Source organism: Melanerpes formicivorus, unplaced genomic scaffold (genome assembly GCF_026170545.1).
Source record: "Melanerpes formicivorus ecotype bairdi unplaced genomic scaffold, bMelFor1.0.p_v2 SCAF_1, whole genome shotgun sequence".
NCBI lineage: Eukaryota > Metazoa > Chordata > Aves > Piciformes > Picidae > Melanerpes > Melanerpes formicivorus.
This window is the reverse complement of record NW_027142353.1, coordinates 68,981,987-69,006,798: the sequence shown is the minus strand read 5'-3', so window position 1 is coordinate 69,006,798 and position 24,812 is coordinate 68,981,987. Positions and strand designations below refer to the sequence as shown.

The following is a 24,812-nucleotide window of genomic DNA, read 5'->3' as shown; positions in this document are numbered from 1 at the left end:
CACCTACCCAGGCTTGTCCTGCCAGCTTCATACTGTAGCTCATATCCTGAGGCCAGACTGAATAAAAGACTTCTTCCATTCATTTTTTCTTAGTTTGGTCATTGTGTTTGTCTTCTTCTTCAGAGCAGGGTAAAACAGATTCAATATTTGGTACCAAAACAATTTTCATGTTAACTTTGTAGACTTTCAGGATAGTGCACAGAGATTAGAGATAGACACAGGTTAGAAGATTAGCAGGAAGAGTTCCAATGCTTTCGTGATGTACGTTACTGATAGTGCAGAGTGGCAGAAGCAGGCACAGGTTTCATTCAATTAGTCAAGATGTTCAAGTGGACCACAATGTACTTTGAAATTCTTACCTGAGATACCATTAACTAGCTCAAGAAAAGAGATAGCTTTGCTATGACACTTACCATGAGCTAATATTTATAGCCTCTTTCTGAAACACCTCAAGAGAGAAAGCTTTCATTTTACACATGTAATTATCTGAGAGTTTTCAAGTGATACCACTACATAGTCTTTATTTTCTCACTGCACAACTTCCTCTGCATGACTGTGGCGGTTCTTTTAAGTTTCTGCAGCTTTGTGGTGCTTGGTTATGTTCTTTAATTTGCTGTACTGTTCTTGCAGAACATGTTTCTTCTAATGCCAGCGATAGTGAAAGTAGCTACAGTAAGTTACTGCTTTCATTAGAGTCCTTTTACTTTGCACAGCTTATTCTGTTTGTTTCTTTTCTTTTGTTTCTCCCCTTGCTACTCTTTTGTTAGTATTAAGAAGATGGTTGGAGCAAATGGCTTGGAATTTAAATTTACAACCACATCTTGAACAAAAGCTGTAAAAGAAAACTGTCAACCTTTATAACAGACGGGAGGAAGGTTGTTATTGGGGACTTATTCAGGGATGCACACACAAAAAGCAAGCCTGTGAAAGTCAAGACTGTTTGGTTTAGTGCCAAGAAGTTTACTTCAGCAGAGTGTGGGTAGTTTCTTGATGATCTTTTAAGAGTAAAATTACTCCATAGCTGTAGTCAAGCCTGCAAAAGGCATCCTTTTTACAAGGTCACCATTTTTAACTGCATTGCTGCATGTCTGTGTGAAGGGCTAAGATACAGTCACAGGAATTTTGTTGAGCCCTTCAGTTTGGCAGTATGGATTTTCTAATGCATATTGAAGTCTTCATAAAAAGGTAAGGCAAACATTCTCCCCTCAGACACTGCCACTGAATGTCACTGATGCCCTGTGAGTAGAGGTGCTGATGCTATAGCCTGATTTGTTTGGGATCACAGGCTCCATGTGGTCATACAGCCAAGAGGCAAATTGTATGTTATGGGTAATTCCTAGGAATACCCAAAAACCTAACCAATAGAGCTACTTCTCTGGGAGGTGTTGAAAACACAAATAAGGCATTAAATAAATGGTAATGAAAAGCATGGGTTGGTGAGTAAAACACCCAGTTGTTCATTTCTTTCAAGCCATTTGCTTAGCAAATCAAGTTTGCCACCAGTCACTCAGCACTCGTGCTAAGCACCCACATGCGTTCAGGTAATGGTCGGTATCATACCTCCTGTTTACTAGTCCTGATAGAACGCCTAGCAGCTGAGCTCTGTTAATAAACACAGGTTTGTTTCAGTGGAACAGCTAATCTTATGCAATTCAGAAATGCTCCATTAGTTTGTATGCCCTTGTTTTGCAAAGGTTTCCTTGGAAAACAATTGCCAGAGTGACGAGAAAACGCCAGGTCGTCTTGAACTGCCAAGATCCAGTTCTGAATCACTTTCTTTTTAATGTGGCCTCCCCTGGAGAGGAGAGGAGGATTTTGTGTTTGAGATATGAGATGCTCTTTCCCCAGACCGAATTTACAACTGGGAATGAGTCAATAGGTTACATTTTCAAAAGTCTGCATGAGTCAGCTCTCCAGGTGTGTTGATTTCAGGGTGAGCTCAGGGTAAAAGCCCAGAGGAGAATCTAGGCTGTTGGCTAAGCCTATTCCATGCCTGATGAACTGTCCCAAAACAACACTTAAGAGAGGTGTCCAGGTGCAGCTAGACATTTGGGGGACGTCCACAAGAGCTAGTTACCAAATTTCATCATAAAATAGGTCAGGTGGCCTGTTCCTCATTGACTGTGCAATGGCTTGAAACAAACTAAGGTGCAGGAAAACAGACAGAAATGGTTTGGGGAAGTTGGTTGGCATATAGATGCTTGGAAGGAAGAATAGTGCAGGGGTAACAACACTCCATGCAGGCACACTCCCTAGAGTCATTTCTATCTGTGCAAGCTGCCCTCTCAGCCCAGCAGCATCCAACCCACAGGTAGCCTACACATGCAGCTCCTCACCTGTTACTGGGATACCCAGTAGCTGCTGACTTTTGGAGATGTCTATGTGAAATCTATGCCATGTAGCAGCAGAAGAAGCCAGTTTGGGGTTATGCCAAGTAAAAGTGGCTTTAAAATCCAGGATGTGGGGCACAAAGGGCCTAATTCCATCTGCTAAGGAATTATTGGTGTGTGCTGACATGACATTTGAAGGCATGACCTTGGGCAACTAGAAATTTTGATGGCCAGCTGGAAATTACTCTTTGAGCTGGCCACAATGGTATATCAGCTCTAATCTGATTGTGTATTCAATCACCACATGGCCATGGTATAGCAGCATATCTCCTGTGGGGACTTCAAGCCTTCCCGAGTCCAGATGGTTACTCCCTGGACCTCCAGGCTACCCTGTGCCAACAGTACATGCCCTTGCCCAGCTCGTTGCAGAAAATCTCCCCTGGAAAACTTCTGACACAGGAACAGAGAAGAATCAGAGAGAGGAGTGTGAGAGGCAGGCGGTCAGAGGGAACAGTCAACCAATTGTGAGGGCATGGAGATAAGAGAGATGAAGCCTGTCAGGAAGAATCTGCCTTATTTCACTGCAGTTCTGACCTTGTGGGACTGTTGAGAGAAGACACTCCACGTGGAAGACCATCAGTATCCCTCATGTGGGAACTAATTATCAGAGCTAGTGTGTGAACATTTCCTAAAGGCATATTCCTCTCTGCCTTCTAATTTATTTATTCCTAATGAAAGGAAGTAAATAATAAATGCTGGATAAAGCTCATTCCTGGCAGGATGACACAACATGCAGTTATTATTTGTGCTCTTCTTGCTTGCATCTGGGTAGGTGGGAATGGGATCCAACGCCAGGCACTGCCACAGAACTGAGTTTGGTTTATCTGTGTTTGGAGCCAGCCAGGTTACAAAGCTGTTCTTCAGTGCCATGTAGTGCCACTCTGAGGAGAATTTGTATGTTCCAGGTGGGGCTTTAAAAGTTCTTTTCCCAGTACACCCTGTGTGTTGACTGGCAAAGTCACCTAGCTCGTCTGCAGTCTGTGCACTGGTGGAATGGAGCATACCGAGTCCAGAAAAGACAATTCAGCTGAGAAATTTCATAAGGAGCAAACAGAAAACTGCTGGAGAGCTCAAGGGTTTCACATGGGGTAGTAACCCAGTGCCCCTTTTCTGTTTCCCAAGCAAATGAGCAAGAGCAAAGGGGTTGTCTGCCCCACTGCATTCTGAATTGTTGGAAATGGATGAGGAGTGGCTGGACAGCTACATGGCACAAAAGGACATGTGTGTGTTGGTCAATAGCCAGATGAATATGAGCCAGCAGTGGCCCAAGGGGCCCAGGCCAACAACATCCTGGCCTGTATCAGAAATAGTGTGACCAGTAACCCAGGAATGTGACTGTCCTCCTGTACTCAACACTGGTGAGGCCACATCTCAAATACTGGGTTCAGGTTTGGACCCCTCACTACAAGAAAGACATTGAGGTGCGGGACTGTGTCCAAAGAAGGGCAACAAAGCTGGTGAGGGGCCCGGAGAACAAGTCTTATGAGAAGCAGCTGGGGGAAGTGGGGTTGTTTAGTCTGCAGAGAAGGAGGCTCAGGAGAGAGCTTCTCATTCTTTACAACTACCCAAAGGAGGCTGTATTGAGGTGAAGAGTGTTTTCTTCATCTATGTAACAAGTGATGGGACCAAAAAACCAATGACCACAAAATGCACCAGGGGAAGTTTAGAGTGGATATCATGAAAAATCTCTTCCCTGAAAGGGTTGTTAAGTACTGGAACAGGCTGCCCAAGACAGTGATTGAGTCACCATCCCTGAAGGTGTTTAAAAGACATGTAGACACGGCATGTAAGGCATTTAAGGACGTGGTTTAGTGGTGGATTTGGCAGTAAGAGGTTAAGAGCTGGACACAATGATCCTAAAGGTCTTTTCCAACCAAAACTATTCTACGCTTCTGTGATTCTGTTAAACCAACAGTTCACACCTTGGCCAACACAAAGAATAGTGTGTGGGTAAGAGCCAGCTGGCAAGTGCCCTGTGCTCTCCTGCAGACCTTTATATTTGGTCCTGTGTGAACAGGGCTGTTGGAGTCCAGAAGGAGATATTCTGCACTTTTTCTAGTGGGTCTCTGGCAATTGTTTTAATGTCTTTCTCTAACTTTTGCTTCTCATGATGAGCATCTAGCAAAAAGTAGCTAGTGAGACCTGTACTACTTGATCATTCCTAGAACCATTCCAAACCGGGGGTGGAGCTGCAGAAAGTGACGGTGAAGGCTTCTGAGAGCTCTTCAGACTGCTCTCTGGACAGTTACTAATAGAGAGGCTAGAAGCTGAAGGGGCTTTTGCTAGGAGAGATTCTGATGCATTCAGGTTTATTTAGAAACATATCTTGCTTAAACAATTTATGGCTTCAACAATTTAGTGTTTGGCTGAAGTATTGTTCATGTCTTGGGGCTGGGGGGGGTAAAAAATCTTCTTGACAGGACTCAGATACTTTTTATTTCGAACTAACAATACAATTGAAAGTCCTGTTATGTGCTCTCAAGAGAAAATCTTTTGACCACTGCTCAGCAAGACAATAAACCTGATCTCCTCTGCCAATGCTCTCAGCACTGAGTTTGTAATGAGCAAAAGAGCTGGAGGCAACAGTGGAGTTTTCTGTGTCTCAGTAGATAACCTGCAGCTCCAGGAACTTCAAGGGGAACTGCAGAAACATTTGGCAGCAGAATTTGTCCCTTTATAAAAACTGTCAAAATGGTAACAAGTATTAATGAGCCAGGAGCAAATGCTGGCCTGATCCAAACCAGACTGAGCTGCCACACACCTGCTGCTGCATCACACTGGCCACATTAATGCCAAAGCTACAACTCTCAGCAGTGAAACAAAGTTTGCCAAGTGGAGCAGAAAGTCCTGGCCTAGCAGAAAAATGTCCTTTTGGTGATAAGGATACATACAACCAGCTTGGGCTCATCCCTGCAGCAGCTAATCACACCATGATTGAAAACTTATTTTGAGCTCTGGAACTAAAAGTGTTTTGATTTCTCTTTCAAACCAAGGCTTGTAAGAACGTATTTTCTACCGTGCAGTCATCAGTTTTTCTTTTGCAAGGCATGATTTTCATAATGGCCATGAATTTCAAGTCTCCCTGCCCCATGTGAGTTGTAACACTCTCATGCATATTGCAGTGAAGGTTTTTACAGCTGTCATCAAAATTACACACACATTGCCACATCTGTTTAGCCTCATTGCATAACTGGTGGTGATTGGACCAGCCTGGAGAGGCAACACATGGCTAGAAGTCAAAAATAAGGAAAATTGCTAGAAACAGAAATTCTTACCCTCTGCCAGCAAGTCACTCTTCTGACCAGGTTTGTGGACTCAGAACAGGCTTAAAGGAGTCCTGATAATTATGTTAGGCTACTGATTAATTAGGGCATTTATGCTGGCTCTTACACTCCCCAAGGGTTATATTTTTCAGGCAGACTCCAACTGCTGCAAGTATTGAATTCTGATTCTATGCCTTCACAAGCTGTGTTGATTTTAAACATATAGTGTTGACAGACCACTTCTCAGTCATAAATTCATTCTCAGACTGCTGATGAACTCTTTACATGTTGGATTTCCAGCTTTTCATAGCTACCAACACATCTCCAAAGATCCTGTGTTTGCTTACATAAACTGGGGCCCAGCAAAGGGATCTTGAGCCAAACAGAGAGTAGGGTAGTGACTCTTCAGTGCAGTCAGTGCATATGAAACAGAGCAAGGAGCTGCTTTCTCCAAGGTCTTGTAAGTGCAACTCAGGTAATCCATAAATTAGCCCAAAACCTGGAGGGATGGTGACAGAAAAAGAAGTCTGCTTTGACTTTCAGATCCACGTAAGCAACAAAATTCAGGCAGGAGCTCAAAACTCCAACTGACTTGGCTCATCTACATGCAGAATAGAATAGAACAAACCAGGTTGGAAGAGACCTTCAAGATCATCACATCCAACCTATCATCCAACACCTCCTAATCAACTAACCCATGGCACCAAGCACCCTATGTACCTCATAGGTGTACTGATGCTAACCAGCACTGGCAGTTCAGAAATTGGAATGAACTCAAAAATTCTCCTTGATTTCTCTAAAGTCAGAGAGAATGTTTAGCTGTCTTCACGAGTGCTACTTTTGTGGTTTGATTTCTTTTCACTGCCTTGGATCCCTATAGAGATTTTTTTCATTCATAGCCAAAATCCATGGGTTCTCACTGCCTGAGGTGCTCAGTGAGTGTGGGGTTTTGGTTACGTGGTGGCTGCACCCCAGCAGCTCACAGCAGCTCTCCTGCCCCATTACTCACACACTATGTGCAGCTACAGCAGCAGTGTGCAAGCTCTGGATGCCCTGGCAAAACAACCCTTTTTGTGGATTACAGGGAAAATGCCTTATAGCTACCTGAAAGTGGGTTTGAGTCCTTCACAGACTTTCTGCCACCTCATCAGAAAGAGCAAACAGAAGCAACACCTTCAATTCATTTTAGGGCTTCCATGCTGAAAGACTATAAAATCCTTTAAAGGGATGAAATAAGCAATCCTTATGAAACTCCTCCCACTGTGCACGACCTCTCAGGGCCTGGTTTATAGAGGCCATGAGTCATAACAACTCCAAGTCATTCTTGTCTTCCCAAACAAGAGAAATGATCAACAAACTAAAACCAAAGGCAAGCAGAGCCCTAGCAATGCTGGGAAAGTGAAAGCCCCATCCTCCCACCCCCTCACCCCCACCCCCCTCCCCAGTAATTTTACTCATCACTGTTACATTCAGGAAAGCTTCTTTTTTTGTTTCATCTCTCCATATTTTCCTTCTTTTTCTCTCCTTTTGGCTTGATGGGATTGTACTGAAGAGCAAAGAGTCACACTGAAATCCTACAGAAAGGGCTTTGTCTGTCTTTGTTTTCCTCTCTTTGCTTTGGCCGTGACATTTCAGGAAGGTTCTGCAGATCAATATAGGTAACCTGTGCTAATTAAGCCGTTAATGTGGGCGGTAAATGAGGCTTAGTCAAATGATAAATAGAAGCCTGTGTCCTGTCGGATTTCACACTCTGTCTGACAACTCAAAGCCATCACAAGATTATAGCAATCCAATTATTGATTGACTCGAGAGCTCTTCATTATACTTAATACTTTATGGACTGCTTCAAAACTGTCCCTTAGTGACTGAGCAGAGGTCATTAAGAATACCATCTGGTCCTGCTACCATGCATATTAGTCTCTAGGCACTTACAGGGGTTTGTCTGGACACTACTTGGAAGGATTTTATTCACATAGAAACTTGAACTTCCTGAGTCCTTTTTCCACAAACTAAAGTAGTGGAAATGGTGCAAGTTTCCCCCTGCTTGCACTCCACATTGGGTCTAAAGTTCAGCACTTGAAGAGCTCTCACTCAGGAGGATGTCAATCTTGAAGGCTCTGTCTATCACAGTCAGCCTCAAAGTTTCTCCTTACTTTCTAATGGCTTAAGCTTCAGCAAAATTGGGGTGGGCTGGAGCTTTTCCTTTGCCCTCAGTCTGGTGCCAGCCTCACAAGATTTCTGTAACATGACAGCCATGTGTGTCCTAGCCCACATCCTGCTGCCAGCATGGATGTAACAACAGCTTCAGCACATGGACACGTCTGTCAGAGGCTGGGCGAGGCAGAGGGCAAAATCTGTGCTGGCTTGTTCTGTCAGTTTCAATTCTGTGCCTAAGCCAAATGTTAGCCCACAGAGACGTTTTTAGACAATAGTGTCAGAGCTACTGGTAATCTCCCTCCACTTGCTTGTCATTGCAACTTCCATGCCATTCTGCATCTGACCTGGTTGGTGAAGTGCCCTTATGGGACAATGGAGACAAACTCACCCTTCTGACAACCATCCTAGTGTGGACATCTAACACAGGTCAGATGATTCCTCGCTTAGAATGAGCACTTGCCTGCTTGATAGCACCTACTCTGAAGGGTTCCTAGGGACTAGCACAGGCATGAGCACTCACAATAGAGTTCTGAAGGTAATTCCATTCTGTGTGACACAGAAACAAGTCTTTCCAAGGTAAAGACCGTGCTCGTACAAACAGCTCCCCTCCACAGGCCTGGTACACCATGGCTTTGTCGCCCACTCCAAGACTGCCTCTCTCACACCATTGGAAAGCTCAGCCCTGCCTCTGGGGGGACACATGACAGGCCCTGAATCATTGCATCTCCAGGGAAATGCAACACCCTGAGTTCCATGTCACCCTCAAAGGCCCCAGAGAAACTGAAGGGGAAATAATCCATCTGGTGCAGGGAACGTAGTGTAACAATTTTTCTAGGTTCTTAACTTTGCAAAAAGCCAAAGCTAAACCCTGGTTGCAAACAGGGAAGAAAACCCCTAATCAACACTCCTCATATGCCAGGTTGCCTTGTCCACAAAAGCTGTCTCATTTCTTCCTTTTGTTAAAACTCATGTCTTCTCCTTCACTGCTTTAGCATCATTGCCAGGCTGGAGTTGGCTCTGTCTGTTCCCTCTCTCCTAACACATCTGCACATTCTCTTCCATTTGCTTTTTCTGTCACTGTCCTAAACCACAACATTATTTTCACTTGAAAAGCTTTTCACCCATTTCTTACAGCTGTCTAGATTATAGATCACAAAAAAATGCCTGTCAGTATATTAGATGCACGAAGTGGGAGTCAGCTTAAGACAGAGCCACAAAAGGGTTTGTAGGTGCAAGCTAGGCATTGAACCTAGTACAGAGCTTGTCAGTGTAGTTCATGGAGCCTCATAAGTGACCAAGAAACCAGACTACTACTTCGGGGTGAGGTGTGGCCCCCTCTAAATCATCCCTATGGCACCCAGCAGGTGTCCCCTGCACATGCACACTTGGGTGTGGCAGGAGCCCACCAGAATAAAGTAACAGACTCACGTGCGTGCAAGCAGGTGAAGAGAAGGCGACCCTGTCTGGCTTTTAACGCCTTGGTACCCCTCCTGCCTCTCTTTCTTTAGCAGTGTCTAAAGTGGTTGCAAAATCCCATCTGTGGCTCTTCTGAGATGAGTTCTGAACTGAGTAAAAATAAAATCACTATTTTAAACTTTACTGAGCCTAAGCCATATTTAGCCCTGGCAGAGCCCTTATGTGGTACCAAGTATGTGACAGTGACCTAGAAAAAGAAATGTCTTGGAATTATTCATGAAGGAGGCTGAAGAATCCTCCCCTCTCTCCTCTTGCACTGTGATAGAAGAGAGAACAGTGCTGTGTTGGAGCTGTACATCTGCACCCAAGTCCTGGTCCATGTAGTGCCACTTGTTTCTCATGGCAAATGTCTGTTTGAAAATGTCACCATGTGAAAGCAGCACTGTCCTGACAGGAGTGGAGGGAGGATGAGGGAGTAAAATATGATGCTGTGAGTTCTGTGTTCCAGGAAAGGATAAGCATCGGAAAAGAGCTCATAGCTAGGTGTCAGGCTGTGAATAAACCAGGCTATGGAGGTTATGTAGAGAAGGATTATTCCCCACACTCCCACACACCCACCCCCACACCCCCCACACCCAAAAACACCCAAAGAAGCATATATTCTGAGGATAAAAATCGTTGCCTTTAGGTAGCCTGTGGATTTGCCCTGCATCAGCAAGTTAGAGTCTTAACAACCAGACAAGCAAAAGAATTGCAGCTCACATTTCTGCCCTTGTAACCAGCCTTGCTATCAAATCAATAATGAAGCCTTATTGTCCAGCATTGGAAAAACTCAACTGCAGCCAAGAGAATTGTGGCAGAGGGGGGAGGGGAAGGCAAAAAAAGGGGTCTCCACACTTTAAAGTTATGAAGGGACTTTGGAATGGTTCAGGTGAGAGCATTACCAGAGAAGAGTGTTGAACCCAATCTGTCTCTATGTGAAGCATCTCATCAAGCTCTAGCACCGGATGTGTGGCTTGTCACCTTCAATCTCTTTTCTTTCTTCTCTCATCAGGAGGCCAAGAAGACTGCATCTTTTCTTATGAACCTGTCAGCAGACAGGAAAGTAAGTTCCATCTGCTTTTCTGTCCCTGTTCCTTGTATTTTTCCTTCCATATTTTGGGGCCAGCAGAGCAGGAGGCCTTGCTGTACCAGCCTCAGATTCTCTGCAGCCCCTTTTTTTTTTCCCTTTGGCCACTTGGTCTATCACATGCAAGAGAAATGATGTAAGGGTCTTCCTTTCTAGTCCCCAAGTCCTAACATTCTCAGGACTCTCCCTAGTATGCTCTCATGCTCTCAGCCTACAAAATGTTCATTTTTTATTCACTACAAAATTGTTACAGGGGAAGCCTTTATTAATCTCCTTCTCAAGTGATATGTGCCTCCAACCAGGCTGAGTGAACTCACAGGAGAGCAACTGAAAGTATCAGTGCACCCACCTGATTTCATGGGGATTCAATCACATAACTGAGTAAAAAAATGCTGCAATGTTCTTTCCCTGCCTCCTGTCCATCTACAAGCATTTAGGAGTGATGCTGTTGCCCAGTGGCAAACACACACACCCCACACACAGTTGTTTGACTACGTGTGCATGCCCCACCCCAGAGCTCTGCCAAGTGAGCGCTGCTCGTCCCTGCCCCCTTACCTGTATCAATAAATCAATTACTTGTCATGGAAATGTACACCTCAGTGTTCACTTAGTACATAAAGGCAGCAACTCTGGTTGGTGTGTCTGTGGGAAGATTTGCTGTCACTGGCAGTAAGGTCATCAAATGATCCCTTTCTTTTGTTGCTCAGTCAATTACACCAGGCCGGTTATCATCCTGGGTCCCATGAAAGATCGGATCAACGACGATTTGATATCTGAATTCCCTGACAAGTTTGGGTCGTGTGTACCACGTGAGTATGCTCTGCTCCTCGTTGTGCAGCTGGGTGAGATGTGTCCTGTGGCACCACACGTTGAGGACACTGCTGTGGAAGCAGCATTCATGAGCTGTGCACAGCTGAGAGCTCAAAAGCCATTTCTCCATTGGGCAGATGAAAAAAGGGGAGAGGAACAGCAGAAGCAAAAGAAAAGATTGTGAAGGTCTGGAAAGAATTTGCTGAAAAGAAGTTGTCTCAAAAGCTGTGGTATTTTTGTAAAGAAGGAGCTCTCTAGCCACTGGTTCCATTTGCTCATCAATGAATCCCTGGCTATTTCAAACAAGATAAAGGCTTGAGATGCTGATACAATGTAGGATGATTTCAACTCAATCGCACAGCATCCATCAATAAAAACACAGAGTAATCAATCTGTGGCTGGTGTGAGATTTAGGCTGCCTGATCTGAAACCAATATTGGACCCTGAATTCAGTAGGGTGTTTGTTTCTGGGATCATTAGAGTTTGCTGTTCTTTTGAGCCCCTGATTGCAGTCTTACTTCACTTTAAACTGTGGTCTCTGCAGCGCACCAGCCTAAAATTTCTAGAGACGAGATCAGAGTCAGCCTTATCAGTAAGGCTAAATGAAACTGATGAGATTCTCATTCGTTTTTTCCCACTGTAATAGGATTAGATGTACAATCTGGAGAGCATTTTGAATTGGGGGTCTGTGTATGGTCCTGCTGAAACTAAGTGAACCTCTCAGAAAACCTAATTTTACATTAGCCTGCAAGTGTGGGTTGGAGGTAAACATCAGGAGGTATTGCTTTAAAAAGTCATCTTCATTGTCATAGCTACACTGAAACAAATGCGTGTGGCAGGCAAAGACTCGCTGCCAGGTGTGAAGCACCTCCATTTACAGGCAGAGCCAGTGCTTTGCACTGAGCAAAGCTTCACTGCAATGGTTTTGAGTGGAATGTTTTCACAGGCTCGCTGATCTTCCATCTCTTGTCTTGTGCAGATACCACACGGCCAAAGCGTGACTACGAAGTGGATGGCAGAGATTATCACTTTGTCATTTCAAGAGAACAAATGGAAAAAGATATCCAAGAGCACAAATTTATAGAAGCTGGGCAGTACAATGATAATTTATATGGAACTAGTGTCCAGTCTGTGAGATTTGTGGCAGAACGGGTAGGTTGACGCTAGTTTTATTGACCGTGCAGCATGATCTGTTCTGTTTCTAGGTTGAACCTCAGGCATGCTTCCTCTGCCAAAGCTATAAAATACCTGCAGAATGGCATCCTAATACTTACAGGCTTTATAATGGCTCCATAAGTGGAGCCTCTGACTTTGAATGACAACATCCTTGGCACCTTCTCCACCTGGATGTAGTGCCATGGATCCAGGGATGCTCCACATCATACCAAGTATGCCCCAAGACAGTCTTCCCTTTTCCCTCTGTAAGACAGGTAAATGAACTCACTTTCACTGAGGTGAATGAACAAAGCACAGAGAGATCAAATGATTGCCCCAGGTGACACGGGGAGTCTTTGAGACAAACAAGAACTGAATTAAGCAGTAAGAACATAGACAGCCTACTATTTTTAGGAAGTGATTTTCCTCATCTCTGAAGAAAATCCTCCCCACAAAGTTCATTCCAGTGAACACAAGAGCCAGCTTTGCTCACATATATCCAGAAGATTTTTTTTGTTAGCACTAAAATAGAGAGGGTAGAGTCCTGTGCTCCCCCTTCCCAGACGTGCCAGGGCACTGCCTCGCAGAACTGCTTCCCTTCCTTTGGCTGATCTGCAGCATACTCTGCAAAACAAACACACCCTCCTCTCTTTCCAACAGGGCAAGCACTGTATACTTGATGTGTCAGGAAATGCCATCAAACGACTACAGGTTGCACAACTCTATCCCATCGCTATCTTCATTAAGCCTAAATCATGGGAGCCTCTGATGTAAGTACAAACTCCTTCAAGCACTTTACTCAGAGTACAGTCTCAGGTGGAACAGCACAAACTTTGAGCCTAGATATTACCTGTCCTCTAAAATCAGTAATTATGGGAGGAAGTGGGATCAGTGGAAACTTGCTTTCCCTTTCTGCCATCCACTGTATCCCAGCACCTCTAGAAGGAAGCCAATGCTGCCTTTGGACCTCTCAGAGTGAGCCATGTGGCCTTATGTGCTGGCAGTGCTTGGTATACTGGCTCCAACCCATGCAGCAAGTTCACCAAGAGCTCATGCAGAATGGCTCATCCTATGCAGCCTTGGGTGCTCGGTGGGTGTAAAGCCTGGTCACAGCAGGTGAACCAGAAGATAAGCACGTGTCAGATTTGTGGGGTGTGCCTCTTTATCACCTCTTCATATACATGAAGGTCTGTAAGGGGATAGGGAATGACCCATGGGACTGGAGAGGAGCAAACATAACGCTTAAAGGAAGGAAAAAGCAGGCAACAACTTAATGCCATCACCAGGCAACCTAATTCCAAACCTGAGGAGAACTCTGGAATCTGGGGAACAATTAAGCAACTCAAGGATGGTGACTGAGAGGATAAAAATGTTGTAAGATGTAGTCAGTGTACGTGCATCAAGGGTAAATCACATCAATCTGATTTCCTTCCATGAGATGGATCTCAATAGTTGTGTTCCATCTTGATTTTCATTCTGGCTCTATGGGGCACTCTCAGTAGCAGCTTAGAGAAATATGACACTCATGATGAGGGAAATAGAGGGAACCTAGAGAGCATATGCACAATGTACTCAGCCATTGAAAAGGGCACTCTTCAATGGGTGGGTAACGGCAACCTTGTGTTTCCTGATCTGTGTCTCTGTTTGGGACCTCTTGTTCATGAATTACTGGAATGATGAAACAGGCAGTACTTTGGTAAAGTTGGTGAGTGAGGTGGCAAGCACTTGGGAGGATAAGATTAGATCTCAGTGTAAAATCAGTAAGATGAAATTCAGCACAGACAGAGTAGAGAAAATTAAATGCATGAATACAAGCAGGGAATAATTAAGCTATAGCACTGCAGAAAAGCATCTGGTGGTTGGGATGGATCACAGAGGAATGTGAATGGATGGTAATGCAGTTGCAGAAGAGAAAAGTGCAGCCATGGGCTGCAGTTGTGTAAGGACACAAGAGACAGATAATTATCTCTTTTTTAACTGGGTATGGATGAGGCTTCAGCTGAAATGGTGAGCTGGCTCTGGGTTCCATCACGGAGCTGGAGACTGCGAACATGCCCCATCCCATGACCCAGTGCACATTCCTTCTGGGCCTGCTTTCTTGGTGATGAGGTAGATGAATGTCCAGTTACATTCTGTGGCCTATGCTCAGCATGTGCTATTTGCACAGCCCCACCCTGACCAACACCATCGTGAATTCTTGGCATTCAGTTATATCTTGATTATCCTGCTGTATAGAAGGGGAGGAGCGGTCTGATAGCCTACATTGCACACCAATTGTTTTAAGACAGATTTAACCTAACGTTTTTCCATCAATAAAATATTTCCATTATTTGTTACATGCTGACATGGCACCTGGAGTGATTAAAAAATAGTTAATTGATTAATTAAAAGTGGCACTTACTCTGAAAAACACATTGGGCAGAAGCAGATATGTGACAATCACACAAAGGTTTCATTGATTTGATGCAGGAACAGCAAATCCCTGAAAAGACTTGACTGGAAAATGTTATGAAGATGCACTGTGACAATCCTCCTGTTATGAAATCAAACCCATGCTAATATTTCACTTAGGACAGAACAGGCAGAGTTAGAAGAATTTCCCTTCATGATCTAAATCAAAAGGTGTCTGCTCTCCACTCCCCAAATTCAAACCTGCCTCAGTGCTGACAGTAGGGTAGGGACAATCAGAATAAAATAGGTTGTATGACATTGACTTCTTTGCTCTGCAAATACTCTGTGGAGGGCATCCTTAATTAGAAATATAAAGTTCCATGGGACAGCAAAACTCCTAGCAAACAAATATCAGTACTAGCTTGGGACTTCTGGCAGTAACAGGGTACAAATAAATGATGGAAACACAATAGAAGTTGGGGGGAGGAGGGGGTGGGGGAGAAAAGAAGGGGGAAAAGAGAGAGAAAACTATTTAATTAATTCAGGCATTCTAAAGTAGTTTATCCCCTGCAGCAGGCTCTCCACAAGGAATCTTTTTATCTAGCTAATCTACCTAATGTGCATTTATCTGATCGAAGAGCACCTGAAGTTAGTTTCTAACAGAAATGAGAACTCCTTTCATACAAACAGTATTAGTCTCCTTTATTTTTAATAGTCCTGAGAATAATTCTGACACAATTCTGAGCCCCTTGCTTGTGCAGACCATTTCATTCAGTGACAAAGCTGAATCACTCAGGCTGAACAAATGTATACTCTGATGTAAGCTGTAGGGGGTGCATAGATGAACCAATCTATTCCCTTTCCAGGAGACACTGTTACTGTAATATGGAGAAGTTTAACATGGTGAAGCAGTGCTCTGTGGGCACAGAAAGAGGACCTTTCAATGACAGCATAACTGTGTTCAGCCTTTCTTATGTACATAACTACCACCACACAAATTATAGGCTCACCTGCCATAACTATTACTTCTGTTCATATTGATTAGTTAAGAGTTAGTGTAATAGCAAGGTAAAACCATGAGAGATAAAAAACTATTAATCAGAAGATGCAGAGAAACAAAGTCAAAAGCTTTAACTTGTGGCCAAATTAGCACTTAAATTTGAAGGTGGCAATCATCATTTACGCACATGTTCCTTTGCACCCATCTAGCAGTGAAGGGAAGAGTGAAAGGAGCATAAACTAAGCTTTTGCCTCCCCTTGAAACTTGCTTATGGCTGGTTCTCTGGAAATACAAACTCATGACGACAGCAGTGCAAGGCCATGAAGAGCTGTCGGGTGTGAAAGTAACCAGCGTGTGTGACCTGAGCTGGGTATCTCCTCAGCCTGCTTTCTGCAATTAAATTCAGACCTAGCAATCAAATTACTGCAAGCAAACTTCTCCCCCCTCCTTCCTTTCCCATCTCTACATGACTGCACCTCAAAGTTTTAATGCCAGAGGGGTCCCTGTTGATACCTCCGTTGGTACCTCTCAGCTGGTCTGTCCCTAAAAGACAGTAGTGGGATCATGGGGATGAGCGCTGGATGTCATGAAGAGACTTCACTGGGAGAGGAGAAAAACGTGCCTGAAGGAACAGCTTTTTGCAAGCATTTTGCATTTCCCAGCTGCACAGGTCCCTGGCTAAGAAATGGGGGCGGGGGGGGAAGTAGAAGGGACTGTTGTTTGTTGGATCTTTTAATTCATCAGGAAAAATGGACATCAACGTCCTCCCCATTCTCACTCCCCTCCTGAAGGCATCAGGCATGACTCTAACTAGCAGAGTTTTACACCCCAGGCAAATCTATGCCCTGCATATAGAATGCAAATTCCTGCTCCTGGTAAAGCATTTGTTATTGCAAGTGCTTCTTTATTTTTTTCAGCTGTTTTCTCCTCTGATATTGAAGGATATTGAAGATGACTCCTCAGAAAGTTACCAGAAATAGATCTGGAAGGAGGAGGATATTGTTGGCACTAAAATATTGCCAGTGTCCTTAAGATGAGTTTAAATGTTGAGTTTGCATAAGACTTTGCAATGGTTATGTCCCACTTCTAGACAGTTTTGGTTCAGGCTCCTAAAGATGTGTTCAGGTAGGCAGAGCTGGTGAGAAGCCTTCCTGCTCTCAGTCAGATAGCAATCATTCCAATAAAGAGAATCAGTAGTATTACAAATGCAGTGCATGACCCAGCATGACACAGCCTGGCACATATGAAACCTCTTCATATAATCCACAAATAACCCTCACACATTTTTCAAGAAATCTTTCTTATCCTTGATTTTATAAACCTGCTCTCTGCATTGCATTGATGCTCCCAGGGAAGCCTAAGCAGCGCTCCCACCTGTGTGGGTAGTTACATAGATGGATAGAGTAGAGTAGAGTAGAGTAGAGTAGAGTAGAGTGGAGTAGAGTAGGGTAGGGTAGGATAGGATAGGATAGGATAGGATAGGATAGGATAGGATAGGATAGGATAGGATAGGATAGGGTAGGATAGGATAGGATAGGATAGGATAGGATAGGATAGGATAGGATAGGATAGGATAGGGTAGGATAGGATAGGATAGGATAGGGTAGGATAGGATAGGATAGGATAGGATAGGATAGGATAGGATAGGATAGGATAGGATAGGATAGACCAGGTTGGAAGAGACCTTCAAGATCATCGTGTCCAACCCATCAACCAACACCACCTAATCAACTAACCCATGGCACCAAGCACCCCATCAAGTCTCCTCCTGAACACCTCCAGTGATGGTGACTCCACCACCTCCCCGGGCAGCACATCCCAATGGCCAATCACTCTCTCTGTGTAGAATTAAGTTGTTTCCAGAAATCCTGTTGCATCCCGAACATTTTCCAGGGTGTTTTCCAGAAGCCATGCAGGAGTTAGCTGTAGCAACTTCAGACTATTGTGTACACCACAGATCATTTTTTATGCACCACCACGCACCTAATTTCCTATCAATGATCCTCGAGGTCCTTTCCAACCTAAGTGATACTGTGATACTGTGATACTGTGATCTGCATCACCTCTGTCATACTGCACACAGTCCATTACCACATATGACTCAGTGCAAGGCATAGAGTCAGATCCATGTAGAACACAAGATGCTCCCTTCCCTCGCTTTCCTAGTTGCCTCAGAAAATCTCCATCCTGCTTGATGAAAGAGGAATCCTTGCTTGAACAAGCAAACTCTGTTTGTTATTGCTAATTGACTTGGGTATCTGCAGGCTGGTAGATGTAAGGCACCAAATGAGTATGAACTTGATTCCTTGAAAGTATACAGTGGTATTAGAAGCTGAGCATGCCTGGGCAAGACAATTCATTTCTTCATGTTATTAAATAATGCCTCTGTCAAAACAGAAATGTTCCACCAAACAACAAAACCTTGGCAAGAACAAGCTGTTGCTGACACTGTGGGTCTGCATTATCAGTACCCTGTGTCTTTTTTAATCTACAAGGCACACCTGACTGGGCAGCTCTGTAGTTAATCACAAAGCACTGGAAAAGAGAATACAGATTAAAAACTCATCTTAACTCTTCCTGCTGGAAAGATAGTTTGATTTCTCATGATTGTCTGGAATTCATACCTCCACCTGAATAAATATCGCTGGAAGACATGCTGGGTTCCTCTGGGGACTTCCCTGCAGGGATTACAACCACTCCTCCTGCTACAGAGTCAGGAGTCTCACTGTGCTGAATCCTGCCATTAATCATCTTTTCACCTCCCAGCCTCAACCAAAACATAACTTCCATTTCAGCACCTTGGACAATCTCGTTCAGCCGTGGGCCTGGGAGATAGGGAAGTTCCTGAAGGAGTTTCAGCTCTGGAAGCAGGAGTGCTCTGAGTGCCCAGACTTTAAGACCTCCTGGCTCCCAGACTTGTCTGTGGCTTCCTGGTACCACAAGTCTGTCTCAGTTAGCAGTCACCAGATTTGCAGCTCGTATTTCATTGGGCAATGTGGAATGGTGAGCCCAAAATCAAAAGCTTTGCAGAGAAATACTCTGGGGAAAGTTCTGGAAAAGAATCAATTTACACTTAAAATCCTGAAACTGCACATGGGTCTTGGGGCTAGCCTGCTTCTGCTGCCATTTGCAGTCCATCTGCATCTCAGGTGAACATACCTTTTAGAAAACTCTTCTGAATCTGACCTTACTGAGGACTGCCTCTGACTTTGCAGGGAAATGAACAAACGCCTCACGGAGGAGCAAGCGAAGAAAACCTACGATCGAGCAATTAAACTAGAACAAGAGTTTGGAGAATATTTTACAGGTATGTTATTGAAAATCATTTTTTCACCAAGGTATAGCTCCTTCTTCCACAACAACCAGATCAGCTCTGCTTCTAGCCCAGAGTGCATATCCAGCGTGGTGTGCCCTCAGAAAGGACTCCTAGCTTGGGTCCACTATTTGCCTTAATACTCAAGGGCAGTTGATGCATTCAACTCCTCAGAAGTTTGATGCTCTGAGGGAATAAGTTTGCATTAGTCTGATTCTTTTCCTGGCCCCAAAATGCTTTTAATGAAGTCAGCAAAAATGTTGCATCATTGAATTTGTACAGAGCAAAGATTTCCTCACCAGCCTAAGGCAAGAGCTCAAGCTGTGGATCACAGAGGGAAAAGAGAAAGGCATCTCCTTCCTCACCTGGTAAAAGAGCAAGATTTAAGACCTGCTCTGAGCCCCAGCATTTCCTTGAGGCAGGTTGAGGCTGCTCCCTATTCAGAGAGTTGTATTTGTGACTAACACTCACAAGTTCCCAGCTGTCCCTCCACATGCTGACAGTGCACATAATCTGAGCTGCATTTCTAGATTTCTGCTGCAGGGACCAGGAATTTAAGGGTATAGACACTCAGCTTTGTTCTTGCAGTTGCTTTATCTTCTGTCAGTTTGAGCCTGATCTAGTTAACTTTTGCAGCCCAGACTGAGTTTGTTGTAACTAGGTCAGGGAAAGAAGAGGTTGTAAATCTTCTGCTACTCACTGCTCAAGGAGTTTCTAAATTTAATCTAAAGCTTGAGTTGCCACAGTGTGAATCTACCGTGCTGCCCTCCCTTAGGACACAACTGCTGGTTCTCTAAACTGACCCAGCTTAGTGGGATGGGTCTCTGCCGTGGGACGGTGCCACTGGTGTGAACTTGGTTGCCACCCACAGGGTGTATGACTTTTCCATAATCAACAGCAGAGTGTTCTAGTATTCCTTTATCTATGAGTACAATGAAAATCTGCTGATGCTGGAGGCTGTAGGATATATCAACTGAAAGAAATATTGCTATGTTTTCTTACTGCAGCTATTGTCCAAGGAGATAGCTTAGAAGATATATATAATCAATGCAAACTTGTAATTGAAGAACAATCTGGGCCTTTCATCTGGATTCCTTCAAAGGAAAAATTATAAATTAGCCACTGCACCTCTGATTACGGCGGAAGAATATTTAGAAGAAAACTATAATATACTACTTGGAGGCTTTCCTGTTTTTGTTGCATTTATGTTCTTTGCAGTCAATGTGAATTTTGATGAATGTACAACACAAAGTGTTTGAAGCCATGAAGGACACTGATGGGTCAAAGGGTAGGAACAAAAAGACTTCTACCATATAAAGCAAATCTGTTGTGTGCTCAGAGCACGAGTTGTAGGTATAAACTTTTGACATGGAGACTCTCTGCCAAGGGGAGCTAGCCACCTCCTGTGCCCATGTGGACATTTTGATTGATTTCAATGGCTGAGCTCAGTGTGTTGATTGCTTTAAAGAGAAGTTCCCAGCTCTTGAATCTCATATAGGGCTTGATCCTGCAAGGCGCTCAGCACTTGACCCCAGTTCCTACACAAGTAGCCCGTTGACTTGGAGTCACTTGTGACCCTACCCTCTGCCGTTCAGTCCCATCAGATCCAGTAGGACTATTCGTGTGCTCAAAGCTAAGCACGGGCTTAAGCATTTTGCTAGATCAGGGCCACATGCACCTTGCAAAATCAAGCTCAGAGTACTTGGTCCACTTCCTACTGCAGTCACTGGTCGGATGCTCTTTGACGTGACCGGGAGGTGAGTCCGAGCCTAAGCTTGTCGTTGCACATTTGTAGTTGGTACACCTCGACTTTGGTAACTATGCACATCTTTTAATTTCTGAAACCAAGTCAAGCATTTCTTTTTCTCCCCTTTGGAAACACTATTGTGTCAGGAGCTAACAGCAGTGTAGTGTATTTGGATGGAGTTGCAGGGTGGGAGAGGACGGATGGAAGCGTTTCACATCACACACACGTGCACGCAAACACCTTCACACGGGGAAACACATCCGTGAGGATTCACAGCAGCTCTGCTGACAAGGAGGGATACAACTGGGAAAAGCTTTAACATTTTTGATTGTCTATTTTATCATTTATATTGATAGAAGGCACTTAAAGATGGAATAATTTATAAAAATAAAAGTATATTGATGTATAAAAGCTAATTTCTATAGGTAAAAAATGTTTTTGTGAGATATTTTGTAAAGATTAATTAATTGAAAGATTAAATATTTACACCCTTGTGTGACTGTAAAATGTAAAGAGGACCATCAAGCTGCATTATCCTTATTTCAAGACAGATTCTCTATGATTAATGACAAGGAAAACAACTCCTTAAATTGGAGTTGCCAGCTTGTTCTTCTCTCAATTTAATCTTCTCCCTTGCCTCTATTTAATCCCGATGAACACCGTTGTGGAAAGATCTCTTGAACTTCCTGCCCTGTAGGACCTTTTCTGAACACAGAAGGATAATGCATCTTTACACTGAAACAGGTAATTCTTCAGAAGCAAAATGTCAGTGCTTGAATGTAGTTAATTATTTCTCTCTTGGAGGGGGAGTCACGCTTCACCCTACAATGTTGTATGACTCTTCCCGTTTCTTTAAAGGAAACACCGAAAGCATTGGATCTTTCCTCTCTCTATAGACAGGCAGGTCACCAACTAAGCTGTATCTTCATTCATTTCACAGTCCACAAGGGTCTTAAAAGCAAAAATTGAGGCAATGGAGATTGTGAGGGATTTGGGGAAAGTCTGTGGAATTGCAGTTTGGGGTGCATGGAAAGGGAGAGCAAGGTATTTTTATCTCCTTGTACGTCGCCCTTCCTGTGTGTGCTGATGCCATTCTTCACTCTGCCATACAAGGGGACAGCTGTAAGATACTATGACAGGAAACTGAATTACCTTTGCTGCTGCTGGACCAAGTTTCTATAAAGCCCTCGCTCTCCTGCCCGCTGCGTCGCAGGAGTCCAGCGCTGAGCTGGTGGCTACAGTAACCCTAATAGTGAAGGCTGTTTAAGGGCAAACGCTAAACAGACTCCCTGGTTACTTGTCTATGGGAAGCTTAGGTTCCTGTACCCTGTCAAGCTGCCAGGTACACCCAGCCAGCCTCCGCCCGGAGCGTGACGAGCTGGATGCTTGCAATATAGCCACCAGCAGTGACAGGGTTACAAACATGGGCATCTGGGTGGCCTGAGGTCGCCTTTCACTTACTGCCCTGCTATGATAACTTGGAGAAGTTCACACTTCTTTTAGCACTATTTTTCTTGCCTGGCCAGCGCAGATTTGTATAGAAGGGTTTCAGTTAAGTCTCCAAAAGAGCTTTGTCATCAGAAGGGCTAGAACATTTCTTTTTGTACAAAATATAACTGAATGAAAGCTTTGACTTTGGATAATTCTGCAGAAATCCACAGAGTGACCCCAGATCTTCGGAGTCATGGAATTTTTTCCATGCTGGCAAAACACTGTTGCCACAGGTTGGGAACTAGCCCACCAGACCTGGAAAACCAAGTATCCTAAAGCAGGAACTTCATTCTAATCTTCAGCTCTGTTTTCAAGCAATCAGTCACATCTGCTTCTTTGTTTCTTAGTTCAGCATGCAGCCCTTTATGGTACTATCCTACTAGTAACTGTTTTGCTTTGTCATGTGCTGTGCTTTATGGTGAGCAGTAACACTATGGCTGAGTACAATCAATTTTTCCATCAGTCCTTGGTTACTGTAGTAACATTATTTATTTCCCCGTCTGTTGTTTGTGCTTCCAATTTAGAGTTGCCATTGCACTTCTCTTTTTATTTTGGTTTTGTTTTCTTTTCCTTTTTGGTTTTGTTTTTTTTTTAAATAAAACCTGTATTTAAAAGCAAAGCCCTGAGAGAAGCAGTGAGGAGTCTTATTTGAACCCCTTAGGACTCGTGCTCCCATTTGTTTTGTGCATTGACATTTTGTGTTTCGTGTTTCAGCATCCTCAGGGCTGCAGTTCATTTTTGCACTGCAGCTGTTCAGATCATACTGGGTGGTAGTGGGAGGAGGAAGAGAAACATAAGGAAAATTATATTTGGTGAAAAAAAAAAAAGAGAGAGAGAGATGTCCAAACTCACAGCCCACAGCAGCTGGCACCTGAGACCATATTGGTGCTAGCACAGCTTAGCATAATCGGATTCCTTTTGTGTCCATGTGAAGGAATTGCGAGCATCTCAACGTGAGGCAATGCAAATGCTAGACCCTCTAGGAAAAGTGCCAGATCACACCCCTGGTGCTATTTCTCATGTTCTGGCACAGTGTGTAGCACCGTAGGGTCTAAGCAGAACCAAAACTATCACATCTTTTTTGTCCACCCATGGATGATCACAATGCCGTCTCGCTAGCTTTGTGCAGATGTGCAATACTGCAATCTGTTTATTTCTTCTTGCCACAAAACACCCTCCATGCACTGACTCATTGAGAGCTTGCTAACAGGGCTCAGTGAAATGGCACTTTTTACCTGGTCTTACAGTTTGACCATCAACCTCTGAAAGAGCTTCTTTCTCGCTGAATTTCCCCTTCCTACAGAGGTACCCTGTCCATGCTAGCGCTTTGTAATTTCTTTGGTAGTAAAGGCTGTTTCTAGATAAATATTCTGTGATGTAATTGTGTTTGTAGCTAGCATGGTTTGATGCTCCGGTGTGGATAGGGTCCTAGAAACCACCCTGTGAAAGTCCTGGGTAAGAAATCTCTCCATTGCACTGAAATGTTGAATTTCTCCTCCTGGAGAGCAGTGTGGAACCTGAGCTAACCACCACTATGAGCCAGGGGCAGTGGCCTAGCTATACAACATCCACCTACCTATTAACTTTAGTCTTCTATGGAGGAGTTGTTGATGTTACACTTCCACTGTTGTTTGCTCATCAGCACCCAGTCAAACTGTAGTTTTGTTTTGGCTTTCTTCTATTTTCTGGGTTGTTCAATTTATCTCTGACCAGAGGATTCAGAGAGTGACAACACATGAGGATATTCATAGGAAAACCAATGTTGATGATAAAAGCCTCAATCTTCTTTTTAAGGTGCAGACTTAAAGCCATAATGCCTGCTATGTTCACAGAAAGTGGTCTGTTGCTCTTCACAGATTTTAACCTCTGCTTTTTTTTCCCTTGAACATTTTGTCTGCCACGTTATGCATGCAGTTCACTGTGCAACTGCATTCGTGTGCTCAAGCCTTGGTAGAATAAATGCATTCCACCAAGGCATGGGCTTGAGCCCATGGAATAAATATCTCTTCCTATTCCATTACAAATCAAGCACCTTGAAAATTGATTCAGAAGTAAGCATGAGGTCATCACATTAAAAAGAAGGTTCCCATTCTAGGGTACAAATCAGCATCAAAGCTAACAGCAAATAGCATTGGAAATGTATTTGGTGTATATCTACCCTGGATCCTCAGCTGATGTAACTCATGGTCACTCTTTTGATCTCAGTGGAGTCCATCCCATTTGCCCCACCTGCAGTCACACATCCGTGCTCCTCGTTACAACAGAGTTTTAGCACTAGTGTAAAACATCAAGGCCACATCATGAAACAGCAGCTCAGATCCTTCCATCATTATTTACTGCTTATATTACTGTAGCACCCAGAGGGCCAAGTCATGGACCAAGATCCTTTTGAGGTAGGTGCTGTGAAATTGCTGAACAAAGAGACAACCCATGGGCCAAATACTGTGGCCAGATTTTCAGAAGGCTCCAGCCCCACTGACATCTCCCCAAGAGCAATAGGAACCACTACCCCCTTGGCACTATCTATTATCCCTCATACCATGTTAGCAG

The 24,812-nt window shown here is 43.9% G+C and overlaps 1 protein-coding gene across 30 annotated transcripts in view; it reads left to right on the top strand.

Moving 5' to 3' along the window:
- Positions 1-22,893, top strand: part of DLG2 (discs large MAGUK scaffold protein 2) — a 1,097,405-nt gene extending 1,074,512 nt beyond the window's left edge. For 20 of the 30 annotated variants that reach the window (XM_068146154.1, XM_068146173.1, XM_068146144.1 and 17 more), the window contains 7 exons: positions 631-672; positions 10,281-10,331; positions 11,063-11,164; positions 12,145-12,317; positions 12,981-13,090; positions 18,927-19,018; positions 20,032-22,893. In XM_068146154.1, coding sequence (XP_068002255.1) covers positions 631-672; positions 10,281-10,331; positions 11,063-11,164; positions 12,145-12,317; positions 12,981-13,090; positions 18,927-19,018; positions 20,032-20,138 — 677 coding nt within the window. In that variant the 3' untranslated portion in view covers positions 20,139-22,893. The remainder of the gene's footprint in view (positions 1-630; positions 673-10,280; positions 10,332-11,062; positions 11,165-12,144; positions 12,318-12,980; positions 13,091-18,926; positions 19,019-20,031) is intronic. The other 10 variants (XM_068146251.1, XM_068146282.1, XM_068146205.1 and 7 more) reach the window with 1 other exon arrangement.
- The last annotated feature ends 1,919 nt before the right edge of the window (positions 22,894-24,812 follow it).